Source organism: Protopterus annectens, chromosome 8.part0 (assembly GCF_019279795.1).
Source record: "Protopterus annectens isolate FY-2018-M chromosome 8.part0, PAN1.0, whole genome shotgun sequence".
Classification (NCBI taxonomy): Eukaryota; Metazoa; Chordata; order Ceratodontiformes; family Protopteridae; genus Protopterus; species Protopterus annectens.
Window position 1 is genome coordinate 605,287,285 of NC_056741.1, and position 14,773 is coordinate 605,302,057.

General features: G+C 40.9%; 1 protein-coding gene across 1 annotated transcript in view; it reads right to left on the minus strand.

Moving 5' to 3' along the window:
• The window catches only part of WNK3 (WNK lysine deficient protein kinase 3), a gene marked incomplete in the record, with an annotated part of 2,462,820 nt that overhangs the window by 1,986,519 nt on the left and 461,528 nt on the right, over window positions 1–14,773 (minus strand). Inside the window, 1 exon segment of the mRNA XM_044079290.1 lies at window positions 7,986–8,268. Within this exon segment, the coding sequence (XP_043935225.1) occupies window positions 7,986–8,268 (283 nt within the window).

Here is a 14,773-nt window from a genome sequence, read left to right on the forward strand (position 1 = left end):
TCTCAACCAGGCATGCCTACGAAGAACAGAACCAGTGGCAGCCACCCTCGAGGAGGCCTGCACAGCATCAAAACCACACTGCAAGGAATGTTTACCCACCTGTTCAGACACATGAACTAAATCCTGCAACTCTTTACACTCAAGACCTTCTGCCAGAGCATCCATCTTAGATTTCAATTGTGAAAGGAGGTAATTCTGATATTTTAACATGTGAAACTGACAATTCAACGCCCTCATGGCTAAAGTGGAAGTAGTATACACTTTCTTTCCCCATCTATCCAAAGCCCTTGTCTCTTTATCAGGAGGAACAGGATTTTTAACAACAGAGGCCTTCACCCCTTTAGGCCCCTGAGAGACAGTTTCCGGGTCTGCCCTAGGACTCTTAAAAAGATACTTATGAGCTTCAGGCACCCTATAGTACCTATCCGGTTTAACTGGGGCAGGAGGCAAAGAATCAGGATTCAGGGAAGCCTCTGCAAAAACATCTTCCACCACATTCAGAACAGGAGGTATAGCTAAAGGCCTATGCTGTGGTAAAAACAAGAATTCCCTAAGCCTCTTCCTGGAATCAGAGAAATCTTGACCTTCCCATTTAAAATGCTCCCTCATGGAATGCAGAGTCTCTGAAAATGAAAAATCCTCAGGAGGAGAAGCTGAAGGAGTAGAATCATCCACCTCAGAATCAGAATAAGGAGGATACTCCTGCAAGTCTTCAGCCGAAGACTCAGAAGCCTCCGAACAGTGCTCCAAACTCTCAAACTCAGGTTCCACCCTAGGCCTCTTATCAGGAGGGGGCATAGAACCTCTAATCATAGTAATCAAATCCTCTGCCATTTTAAGCATATGTTTCTTAGGCAAAGACCCTGAAGCACTAGGAGAAACCCCCACTGAAGCTACACTTGGCCTGCCTCTCAAAGAAGCCTTGGAAACAGAGGGGGAGGCTCTAACTACCTTAGGAAGAGAGGGAAGAACAGCCACCTGAGAAGCCCCCTCAGCCTGGCCTACTTCCTGAGAGGATACATCCTGTAACAATAAAGTCTCTCCCTGAGACTCCAAAGAAACACCTGGCAGAACCTCCGGCTCCACTAAGCCTTCTAAAGAACCGACGTCAGGGACTGTCGGTTCTTCCACTCTAGGCTTTGCTGCTTTGTCCTTACGCTTTTTGCCCGAAGTGGGCGTCGGAGCATCCGACGGCATTCTATAATTACAACGCTTTCCAAAAACTAACCTGGCACAGTCTAACCTTCTCTTAATAGTGCGTTTATTAAATCTAGCACAAGAGCGGCATCCAACAACGTCGTGCTCAGGCCCTAAACAAGGTATACACAAAGTATGGTAATCCCTATGAGGTATCTGTTTCCCACAAGAAATACAGTTATTCACTTTTTCTGACATCCGGTTAAATACTGAGGCAAGAAAAAACCAAAATATTCCCCAACGGGGTACTTAGCCAACTTTGATTCGGTCTGAAACTCTGACTTCAGAAACTTTCAGAACGCCAACCTGCACTCGCAAAATTGCTTCTGCATCGGACCATGCGGCAAAAAAGACTGAGGATATGACGTCGGTCATGCGCATTAGTACCCTGACGTACTGACGTCAGTCTAATGCGCCCTGACCGACGTCAGCCATATACTTTGGTATTCGGGCCGACTGGACAGCGGACTACCCAATAGTTAGGACTGCAGCAATGTGGAATGAAGAACATCTCCGTTACAGATGAGAAAAAGTAATTGACCTCCATCAGTCTGGAAAAGGTTACAAAGCCATTTCTAAAAGCTTTGGGACTCCAGCGAACCATGGTGAGAGCCATTATCCACAAATGGAGAAAACATGGAACAGTGGTGAACCTTTCACAGGAGTGGCCGGGCCTACAAAAATTACCCCAAGAGCACAGCGACGACTCATCAAAGAGGTCACAAAAGAACCCAAAACAACATCTAAAGAACTGCAGGCCTCACTTGCCTCAGTTAAGGTCAGTGTTCATGACTCAACCATAAGAAAGAGACTGGGCAAAAATGGCATGCATGGCAGAGTTCCAAGGCGAAAACCACTGCTGACCAAAAAGAACAAAGGCTCGCCTCACTTTTGCCAAAAATATCTTGATGACCCCCAAGACTTTTGGTAAAATATTCTGTGGACTGATGAAACAAAAGTTGAACTTTTTGGGAGGTGTGCATCCCGTTACATCTGGCGTAAAAGTAACACAGCATTTCAAAAAAAGTACATCATGCCAACAGTCAAACATGGTGGTGGTAGTGTGATGGTCTGGTGCTGCTTTTGGACCTGTGCGACTTGCTGTGATTGATGGAACCATGAATTCTGCTCTCTACCAAAAAATCATGAAGAAGAATGTCTGGCCATCGGTTCGTGACCTCAAGCTGAAGCGCACTTGGGTTCTGCAGCAGAGCAATGATCCAAAACACACCAAGTCCACCTACGAATGGCTTAAAAAAAACAAAAACAAACTGAAGGTTTTGGAGTGGCCTAGTCAAAGTCCAGACTTGAATCCAATTGAGATGCTATGTAATGACCTTAAAAAGACGGTGCATGCTCGGAATCCCTCCAATATGGCTGAATTAAAAAAACAATTCTGCAAAGAAGAGTGGGCCAAAATTCTTCAACAGTGATGTGAAAGACTCATTGCAAGTTATCGCAAATGTATGATTGCAGTTGTTGCTGCTAAGGGTGCCACGACCAGTTATTAGGTTTAGGGGGGAATTACTTTTACACATAGGGCCATGTAGGTTTGGATAGTTTTTTCCTTAATAAATAAAATCATCCCTTAAAAACTGCATTTTGTTTTTACTTGGGTTATCTTTGTCTAATATTTACATTTGTTTGATGATCTGAAACATCTGTGTGTGCCAAACATGCAAAAAATAAGAAATCAAGAAGGGGGCAAATACTTTTTCATTGCACTGTAACCCAAAACATATCCAACAGTAAAACATCTTGCCCAAGTGTATAGCCCTCCTAGACTACAAGTAAAGCAACTGTCACAAATCAAATGCATCAGTTGTGATGTTGCTTTACTATATTTAACCTGCTTAGCAGGAACATGGAATTAATTCCCAAAAGATATCAGAACTGAATTAAATTATAAAACCTACACACAAGTTAATTACTTAAAACAAAATGCACTTGGAAACTCAAACAAATTAGCAAGTACAGTTGCGCAAGTAAATTTAGCATAACAGTAGATGTTCAAATGATCACTGCTGCAGTAGTCAAAGCTACATGGGTTACATCCTGCATAGGATGCAACAGTGGGCCAGCTTCTAAAGCTTCAGGGCACATTCCACATGACCAAACCTAGGTCAGCTCACGTCAAGCCCTCATAGCTTTCATGCCAACTGAGACAGGGAGGCTAAGGCCTGAAAGGACAAAACTAGGAAAACAAAAAATTCAAGTCTACACACTGGCATAAACATACACACACAAAAAAAATCAAATCTGAGCAGAAAACTCTACCTACTCCTCCATCTTCCTGTCCAGATTCAAAACCTTGATTCTCGTCAGAAAAGAGGCATCCCTCTTTCTCTTACAAGACCACCTTATATGAAGGATCAGTAGCCTGAATTAAACCCCAAGCCAGATCTAGTAAACTACTCCTGTTTTAAAAAATTTGAGAGGGAGTAGATACATGCTCAGTTTTTGGTTTCTTTTTGACAGGAGGAATAGGGCCAACTGTGTTATTAATGGTAGCAGCTTCCCTCGTGGTTGAGCACAACTTTCTGACTAAACAGGGAAGCCTTCCCTGTTGTTTTTCACAGGACTGACAACAGTGACTCTCCTCTGCCCATTGAGGACACCCAAAAAGCTGCAGATGACAGGACTAACCCAGGTCCATAGTTGCTGTAAGTGCTACAATGGAGGTGATCCGGGGGTAAAAGATGAGTGGTCTGAGGTGCAACAAATAGCCACAGCAAGTCACCCACCTGTGGCTGAGGCAAACTACAAGCTTGCTATGTTGGCAAAGGCTGTTTGCTTATTTTGTTTCTTTTTGTGGCTTGAAGAAGTAACGACCATGAGACTGGTTGTCTATTCCATAGTCACAATCCAAAAAGAAGACTTCAACCACCACAGCAATGAGCAGCAAAAAGCAGCATAATAAAAACAAACTAAACTAGAAATAAAACAAGAATTTTAATAAAAAGGTGAGCTCTTTCACAGAAAAACGCTTCCTCGGACCTTAATACAAAAGAAACCACAGCCCTTATTAACCAATCAACAATAATCAGTCGCTTAAGCATGTTTTGTTACAGGGCCTTTCCATAAACCTTCTTTGTCTTGTTCCGATCAGCTAGGCATGTTTCCATGCCGTTCCTGTGAAGCCTGCAAGTATATACTTGTCACTAGTGGCACCAGTCTTTCTGCCTGTAATTCTCATATATACATTGGTTTCTATGCTGACTGCAAGAGTGCTAACATTGTTTACTTGGCTTTGTGTCGAGCATGAGACTCTTACTATGATGGCAAAGCAAATAGGATGTTGAAGGACAGGATTTTGGAGCATGTAGGGGATATCAAGAATAATAGTATGGCTAATGCTTTAGCGAAACATTTTGTAGAATGCGGTGCTGCTCACTGTTTTAAATTTGCTATCCTTGAAATGTTAAATGAGGATTTACGGGGTGGTGATATTGCGAATAAGAATGAGTGCAAAGAACTACAATGAATTATTAAACTGTGAGCCAATGTTAAACCTGGTTTAAAGGACAATATTTCTTTAAGGACAGTGCTTCATAAGAGGGGCCTATTTCATTGAGTTGATTGATTCAGCAGCTTTGTTTTATTAATGATTAGCAGATGTCACTACTGATGTCATATTTAAATTATGTGTCTGCTATATGTGTTTTTATTGGCTGGTACTTAGATTTGTGTGTACTGATTGGTGTAGTTCTCTTGATAAGGGCTGTGGTTTGTTGTTTTGTAATAAGGTCTGAGGAAGCGGTTTTCCATGAAAGTGCTCACCTTTTTTTAGTAAAATTCTTGCTTTATTTCTAGTTTAGTTTGTTTTTATTACGCTGCTTGTTGCTGCTCGTTGTGGTGGTCGAAGTCTTCTTTTCTGGATTATACACTGCTGTGGATTCATTTGACCCTTGCCTGCAGGTGTTCCTATCTCTCGTGTTCCATAGTCATGCCAAAAAGGGTGCCTCTTTCCTGTGGAAGGCAAGCAGCAATTGTACGTAAACATTACCAGTCTACAAAAGTTAGTTTGAAATTTTCTTTTGGGGGACCTGAGGACAGTGGTAACTGTCCCATAGTCTAGCCGGAAAGGAATTCTGAAAGAGAGGTATTAAACCTCCTGACAGAAATTCTGAGGCAAAAAAAATTAAATGACAGTTCCCAAAAGCACCAGATCCTGTCCAAACACCAAGTTCAGAAAGCTCCAAACAACAAAGCTGTAAAGATCACAAGGACACAAAAAGCCTTACCACCACAAGATAATTACCAAATAATAAAATAATTCATCAAGGACAACTACAACACAAAATTAACAATTTAACGGTTTGGTCCACAAATGCATTTCGACCTTAGCTTCCCCAAGATTTCATTCAGCACCAACACAGTGTGTGCTTTATTATGCCTTCTTTAGGAATTTGACTATCCTATACTTTCATCATTTAACTTGTATCTGAAAGTTTTCTGACACGAGAGAAAAATCTAACATACATGAACCTTTTTTGTTTGGTTATTTCAATCCCATTAAGATCATAAAGCTAATCCCAAAATTCACAACTTTCCTGTGTACTATCAAGTAAAGCAGCTGCATTGATTCCTCAACCCTGGGGCCATAAACCCACATAATATTTTATAATATGCAGGCAAATAAACCTGATAACCACTGACAAGAACTTCACTAAACTTTCTGGCTTGCACAGCTAAGCCATAACATACTTGCTACAACACAAGGGAAGAAGATCAAGACAGCACCCGGAACTTGCAAAAAAAAAAAAAACAAAAAACACATTTTTAAAAAGGCTACATTAACTCAGCTATTTTAATGTTCTTTAAGAACTCATAAGATGGTGTAACCCAAGCAGAAAAAAATATGCAAGAATCACCACAAAAAAGTCCACTGACTTTTATTGAAGATTCTTAAACAAACAGCCTTTCTAAGCGAATGGAAATGTGATCTGACAAGACAAGCCAGGGCTTTGCAATCATTAGCTGTAGCCTCTCATTGCATCATGGGCAAAGAAGCTTCCCAAGAACATCAGCATGCCTGCACCTTTGAAGGCATTCAGAATTAGAAAAAAAAGGAATTAAAGGAGTAAAATTGATAGTGAGCAGTTAAGTTGCTAGTAAGTTTGGATTGTGTACAACTTCAAAGCAACAGTTTTTAGCTTCTGTCCCACAATGGCCTATTAACACGCCAAATTTACAAAAAAAATGTAGGAAGTATAAAAACATTCTCAAAATACAAATTTTTCATCACACATACAAAGGCATGTGTGTATTTTCTGTGTTTATCTATCCTTTGTCAGGATTAGTCCCAATACGCTAGGTGCCTCCTTTCAGGGAGATCCATGGTGATATTTATAATAGGGGAAATTTGGCCCTCTTCAAATGCAATCTGGACAACTAGATGATTAACCATAAATTCACCCTGGGGGTTCCACCTTTGTCCCTCTTGGACAGGGGCAATAGGTGCTGACCCTGAAAATAAGGGTAGAACTTGGCTAGGCTTGTAAGAGCCCTAAGGCCATTTAGCCTAGTTACTTCCTATGAACACACTAAGCCTATATAAAATATGCAGAAGTAGTATATATAAAAAATCAAACATTTTATACAGTTTTCTGATACAAACATATACCAAGAAACTCCTCTATATATCATGACAGTACAAATGAACTTTCCTACCATAAAATAATTTGATTCACAATAAAACACAGTTTTCCTGAAAAACAATCTAGAAGGTTTTTCTCCAGAAGGGTACTTATCTGTCCAGCCTTGAAGAGTTGCAAGTCAACCATCAGTTTCACAAAGCCACAGATGGAGCACACACCAGCAGCAAGGAAAGTTTTTGTTGATTGGACTTCTGTGTGGCTCTGCTTGAGCTCCTGGCAGTTAGAGCACGTGGAAAGTGACCTGCAACTTTGAAAGTAGGCCAGAGGTCATATCCTACACAGGATATAGCCCAAATCGCTTAGGGTACTGCAAAAGTGATCTAAATATTGAACATGTACAGTTGTGTACTAAACCCGATTAACTTTCTTCCTGCCTTACACAGCTGAAAACCAATGCATTTGGGAAACTAATGTCCAAATAATGTAACTAAGTAGTAACACTTGACTGTAAACATCATGAGTGCATGTATTAAATGTAGTAACTGAAAATATTATGTACAGTCAAAGACTACCACTTTCCAGAGCAAATGAAAAACGTGTACTTGAAGTAAGCAACAAGCAACTTAGAAAATAAAATGAACCATATGACAAAGGCCATATACAGTAAGCCAGCTCTGTGGCACTGACAAACAAAAATACTATGAGCCACATGACCGAGGTTTGAGTAGCAGCCCAGGTGCTGGAGCAGCCATGAGGTTGGCAGTGGCCATCTGATGCTAGCTTGTCTATCCTGGGGAAGTTGTTGCAGTAATTTCAACTGTATGAGTGATACCTGTGGATCAAACCATGGGCAAATGCTCTATGTGAGAAGGTTGGACACGGTGGCATGACTCACACAACGTGAGCACTTCTCTCTTGCTATGCACAGTGGGGGTGCAGAGGCATGTACCCATGTAATAGCCCAGCATAGCAGAGTATTACACTATGTCTGCTTGTCAACACTGGAATGGATTAGGAGCAGAACAAAAACGTCCTAACTTCCCACAGAATGACAGTATGTTAATTCTCAACTCTTGCCTCCTGTACTATTTGTCTTTGGATGATGTTAAATGGGGGAATAAAAAATAATGATACTTAATAGTCACAAGGAGATAAAACACAAAAGGTCATGACTGGTACACTACTCACCAAGAACAGAACCAGTCTGCAAAGACTGTTGCTGTTGGAGCTGTTTAATGTGCTGATCCACTTCAGTTTCCTCTGCTTCAAGGATACCTCGTGCAGACACTGTACTCAGTGAAACCCCCAGTAACAAGGACACACCAGCTGGCTTTGACTGAGAATCCCGACGATCTTCCATGCTTCGGTTCAGCAATTTCCTCTCCCTTGTCTTTTTTATCAGATTGACTCGATCCCTGATTGACTTGGCCACCACCTTAGAGTCACTTTCGCTGAAGAACCCAGAGTTCACCTAACGAAAACAAGGGAGATATTTTATATTAACACTGAGCAAAAAGGAGAAATGGTAGTAGCACTTTGCCATTAACCTTCTCACTTAATCCCAATCATGACTATAATTAACCAAGTCATGCAATGAACTAAAACAGATAAGAAATGTAGTTTAATTAGTATCACACTGCACCCCAAAGTCAGCTGATTATTAAATCAAACCACATACAACTTCATGTAGTTAAAGCTGTTTCTACAATGTCTTTTATGGAAGTGCATTAAATTTAAAGCAACAATCTCAGTAAGTCATTTAGTCCAAATTCAGTAGAAAACCGTTTTATAAAGAGATTCGAACAACAGTAATTAGCCTTTTTTTTTTTTTTACCGAAGTCCGCCTTAACTGGCCTATTAAAAAAAAACAATCACTACTGGTTCTAACAGGCTGACTGGTCTGAAAGCTTTAGATCTGACCCCAATGGAGAATTTTTTCTTTGTAACGCTACCACCAAAGCAAGCAAAGTACATCCATAGCTTTGCAATACCCCAGTTTAGGACATGATTATATAGAGCAGCACTAGTACTCAACCATAACAATGTTTTCCTATCGACTATGTACACTTATTCTGTAAACAAGCTTGTAATAAAAGCATTAGACTGAAATGGTGGCTTTAGTAAGCATCAGGAAACAAACCAGTTTTTTTGTCTGCACAGTCCTTATAAAACAGCATTAAGACAATAAATATCCACACCCAAACATCAACTGCCCCATACACCAAGTGACAACGGACAAATATGGTGAAGGTTTCTCTAGAGGACAAATAATTTAATATCTAATTTGCTTTCTTATTATATCTCTGACTTTAAAACTTTACTAAATCATCACATTTTTAAACAGCAATATGGGTGTATATACATTATGAGTAAAACAAACCACAGTTACACTTAGCAGTGTGTTTTCTTTTTAACAATTTTCACACACCAACATTGTACATAAAAAGCTCAATGTTGCATTTCCTTATACCACACTCCTGAACCTGATTCTGCATGTAATGTCTCCACAAATTCTAATTGTTTCTATGAAATGTGATCCTTCCTTTTTCTAAGGATACCACCTCCATTTTTTTCTTTCCCATAATCAATACTTCATTTACTGTAGACCTCCATTTTCTAGTAATTGGTTCTTTTGGCAGGCAGCAGCAATAAACTTAGAAAGGCCTTACTATATCTAGACAATTCAGATCCTATATCCCAACACAAACGAAGTTAAGACCATTTGTTTTGCCAACATTTCCAAAGTACTACATAGAGAATTTTTAAACGTGTGTGTAATAGCGGTGGTGGTGCTGCGGTAGCGTTGTCGCCTCACAGTAAGACGCTGTCCGGTTCGATTCTCAGCTAGAGTGTCTTCTGCGTGGAGACATACGTGAATGGGCGTACATTCGTTGAAGGTTGTGCGTCAGGGCTGGTAACTCGGCACGTAAAAATCAACTACCAATCATTAGCGGACCGGAGTTCCGCTGTGGCGACCCCTAACCGGAAAAAGCCGAAAGACACAAACAAGATATACGTGTGTGTAATATATATATATATATATATATATATATATATATATATATATATATATATATATATATATCTCCGTAGGGTGGGTGTGTGTGTGTGTGTGTGTGTGTATATATATATATGTGTGTGTGTGTGTGTGTATATATATATATATATATATATATATATATATATATATATATATATATATTTGGGTTACCTTCATTTGACTGACAAGTAGTACTTGCAGTGCACTGTAAGGCAAATAAAAGGGATACGTCCTTTTCCCCACTGTAGTGCGACCCTGGAGTTAGTATATATAGTTAGGGAGGTAGAGCCCCCCACCTAGTTTGATTTAAATTCTCTGTTTTTTTTTTTGTTTTATATTGTTCAGTAAAACCAAACTAGGTTGGCGGGGGGGGGGGGGTCTGCTCCTGCAGATTCCAAAGCACATCCTCAGAAAAGAGTAGGCTAAAAGGGATCAAAACCCTCTCACCTAGTTTCAGTTGAAGAGTGAACAGGTAGGGACAGAAAAGAGATACCTCATCTTATGTGCGAAGATCTAACTGGTGAGGTAACTTGTGGTAACTGTTCCTGGCCAAGTGAGACAGAAGGGGAACCAATGCTGTCTGGGCACAAAGGGAGTCACCAGCAAGATTTTGGGAAAGTCATACAGAAACATCCCCTTTCCAAGTAAAAGGCCGAGTATCCACTTTCCAAGTCAGTGGACTTTGGAGTCTGGGACAGAATAGAGGAAGCTGTTTGCTAAGAAGGGAGTGTAAACTACCTGAAGAGTCACCTGATACTGGATAGCTAGATCCAAAATACGAAAAGCCAGTCTGCAATGAGGTAGGACCTTGCGCCCACCAGTTATTGACATAACCACATCACTGCGGTTTTGTGAGTGAAGACTGATGGGCCTGGGATGAAAGACGGAATGAAAAGCTTACAAAGCCAAAAGGAGAGCCCTCATCTGTTTTACACTGATGTGATTTGGCCTCTGACGAGACCAGAATGCTTGGACTTTTGGTGGGGCCACAACAGGCACCCCCATCCCATGATTGAGGCATCAATGAAAAGCACCCGAGGAGGAATTGGAGGCTGAAAAAGAAGCCCTTAATTGTGACAGTTTATGGAAGCTTGTCCTATAGACAGGAAAAATAAGGAACAGGGAACAAGAGAGGGGGTGGCAATGCTGGAGCCACACCAATTTCGGGTACCACTGAAATTTCCTCATATGGGGACTAGCGAGGAGGAGCACAGGAATGGTGAAGACAATGAATTCTAGAACCTTGAGAAATTCCCTGGCCGTGAAGGGGAAGAGGGACAGGAGACTAGAAAAGGTTGTTAGGGACAGCAACTTGAAGACAGGAAGAGAAGCCAGCATGGGAATGGTCTGAGGAAAGCCTGCATCTGAGGGAAAAAACTGATCCTAGGAAGGTATCAGAACTGATTTCTAGCTGTCTATGGTGAACCCAGACTGTGTAACAGGGAAATCGTAAACTAAAGATCCTGCAATAAACTGCTGGGAGAAGGAGCTTGAATAAAACAAAAACCTCAAACTTTCTGGTCAGCTATAAATACTTTTACACCCAGGCCACACCAAGACTCTAACCCCTGCAGGTCTCTCCTTAAACTCCCCTAATGAGATTGCCAATGCCCTAAATACCTTCTTTACAGAAACTGTTCAACCTCTTGCTAACTCCTTACCTCCTGGCAGCTCAACCCTCCCCTCTTCCCTTACTAAAACACCCCCTACCTTTTACTTAAAGACCGTTCCTACATCTCTCATCTTCAAACTACTTACCAGGCTTAAACCATGCCGATCACCTACCAGCCGAATACCTACAAGCTGCAGCAAAAGTACTGTCCTACCCTGTTTCCATACTAATTAATAGAACTATTACCGAAGGCTCCATCCCATCTCTCTGGAAAATCTCTCACATAATCCCACTCCATAAGGGTGGTAACTCAACAGAACTTTCTATCGCCGCATAGCCCTACCATCTCCTCTTGCCAAAGTAATGGTAAAATGTATTCATCAATAACTACTTGATCACCTTCTCCAAAATAACCTACTTGCAGACTGTCAACATGGCTTCAGGCCCTTTCATAGTACTACTACTACTGCTCTCTTATCCTTCTCTGATTGCATCAACAAACATCGTAACAATAATAACCCTCTCTGCTGCACTCTTTATTGACCTCTCAAAAAACTTTGATATGGTGAACCATCAAATACTTTTAGACATATTAAAATCACTCTCATTCACCTCACAGGGACTTCAATGGTTCAAGTCCTATTTAGGAAAAAGGACAGCAAGCTGTCCTCTGGGACAACAACCTTTCTACTCCTCTTTCTCTTACACTAGGGGTCCCCAACAAGGCTCAATCCTGGGATCTCTAGTCTTCTCGATACTCATTAACGATCTACACTTACACATTGCCCAAACCACCTGCATTCAATATGCAGATGACTCGAGACTAGTTTGTACTGCCCCCCTCACCAACTGCGCTTCAAACCATTACTCAAACTGTATTTAACCCTGTTGAAAAATGGTTTCTACAACGATACCTCCTATTAAATGTCAAAAAAACTAAAATACTGCTTTTCACTCCGACACTAAAGTCCTCTCCTATTGACCTCACCATCAAAGCCAATAATGGTACTATCATTAAACCAGACCCATCCACTAAACTATTAGGCATAACAATTGAACAACACCTTAACTTTGACTCGCATATCAACTCGACTATCAAAACTGTTAACAGAAAACTTGGCTCTCTACAGAATAAAATCTTTCCTAACCCCTGAAACCAGAACCACCATTGCCCATACCTACCTCATCTCTACCCTCTTGTACGCCTCACCTATATATACCAATCTTTCTAAAAGTAACCTTACTAAACTGGCAACCTGCTATAACAACATTGCCAGATTTGCCAGAGGCTCACCTTTTAGAACCCACTACTGTTTAAATCTTAAACAGCTAGGATGGCCAGAGCTACAAAATCAGCTAACATACTTTATCAGCCCAATAATACTCCTATTCTCAGTACTCTTATCACCCCCTAGAGAAATAGTACAGTTGTGTACACTTACCATAAATGTGGATGTTCAAGTGTATTCACCGTTGCAGTCATTACATTTGGGTAATCTGCTGGCAGGTTGCCCTCAGTCGGCCTGAATAAAGTCTTGGGTCCTGCGTCGGTTGCCATCTCCTCTTCCATGACGTCAGGGGTATAAAACATGCAGCCAACACCATTTTATTCAGTTTTTCTTGCCCCAGATGTCAGGTGCCCCCCAAATGGGGAGCGCAAAAAAAATATATACACACACACACACACACACATATTATATATATATATATATATATATATATATATATATATATACATATATATATATATATATATATATATATATAAACAGTAAATATATAGATGCACTTTTAGAAACATAAACTTTACCTTCAACTAAAAGCAAATACACCACAAAGGCTTTTGAGTATAGTGAAGGAAAGGAAAGGTATAGAAAGGGGGATGGCGGGTGGGTAACCCGGACTGCAACAGTGAATATACTCGAACATCTACATTTATGGTAAGTGTACACAACTGTACTATGTTCTTCGTGTTTCATTGTTGCAGTCATTACATTTGGGTAGAATCCCAAAGCTGAGGATGGAACTAAACAGCATTAGGAGCGGCTATAAGGCCCTGCAGGACTGCAGTGGCAAATCCTGCCCTGGATTTGGAAAAGAGAGGTAAATGATAATGCTTTGTGAAGGTAAGAACAGAGCTCCAAGTAACAGCTTCTAGAATGTCTTTGGTTGGAACTCCTCTGAGAAAAAACTGCTTAAGTAGAGGTAGCCCTGGTGGAATGTGATCTGATCCACTTGGGCACCGGTTTACCATGGTGCAAATAGAAACAAATGCAGTGGCTTATCCACTTAGAAACAGTCTGCTTTGATATAGCCTTCCCCTCTGACCCTGCAGCAAATGCTACCAGTAGTTGCTCAGATTTTCTTAGAGATTTGGTCCTGTTTAAGTAGAATCTTAGTTGTCTGTGCACATCCAATGAATGCAGAATCTGCTCCCCCTTGTTCTGTGGATTTGGGTAAAATGTTGGCAGATGAATGGTCTGGTTAGGAGCCACACTGGATACCACCTTAGGCATAAAAGAAGGATTGGTCCTGAGGGACACCCTGTCCGGGTAAAATATAATAAAAGGCTCCATTGCCATGAGAGCTTGTAGTTCTGAAACCCTTCTTGCTGAAGTGACTGCCAAGAGAAAAGCTGTTTTCCAACATAGAAATTTTATATCCGCAGTAGCTGCTGGTTCAAAAGGAGGCAGGGTGAGTTTTTCCAGCATGAAATTGAGGTCCCATACAGGAGTTGGAGATCTTCTGGGAGGCCTTAAATTTTTGGCCCCTCGAAGATACTGTTTAAGAAGAGGATGAGAAAAAAAGGGAGGCTCTGTGTTGTAATGAGCCGAGATGGCAGAGGCATGGATTTTTATTGAAGAAAAAGATAGGCCCTTGTCAAGCATCTCAGTCAAATATTGTAAAATCTGAGGAGTATTGGGCTTTGCTGCGTCTTTTCCTTGCGATTGGTTCCAAGCACAGAATTTCTTCCATTTATCAGCATAAGATTTTGTAGTACTAGGCCTTCTGGCTTCCAAAATGACATCCATCACAGATTTACTGAGAGGTGTTGTTTGAATAATCAAATGATCAGCCATGCTGCAAGGTTCAGAGTTTGGAGCTGTGTGTGCAAAATTTGATTGTTCTGCTGAGACAGTAGATGAGGTATTTGAGGCAAGTACCAAGGGGGGAGTTGAGACATATTCCTTAGAAGTGGGTACCAGTGTTGCCGAGGCCAGTTCGGAGCAGCTAGGATCATTTTTGTTTTTTCCTGTCTGACTTTTAGTAAGACCTTGGAGAGAAGAGGTGGAAAGGTATAGACTAATAGGTTTTTCCAACTGA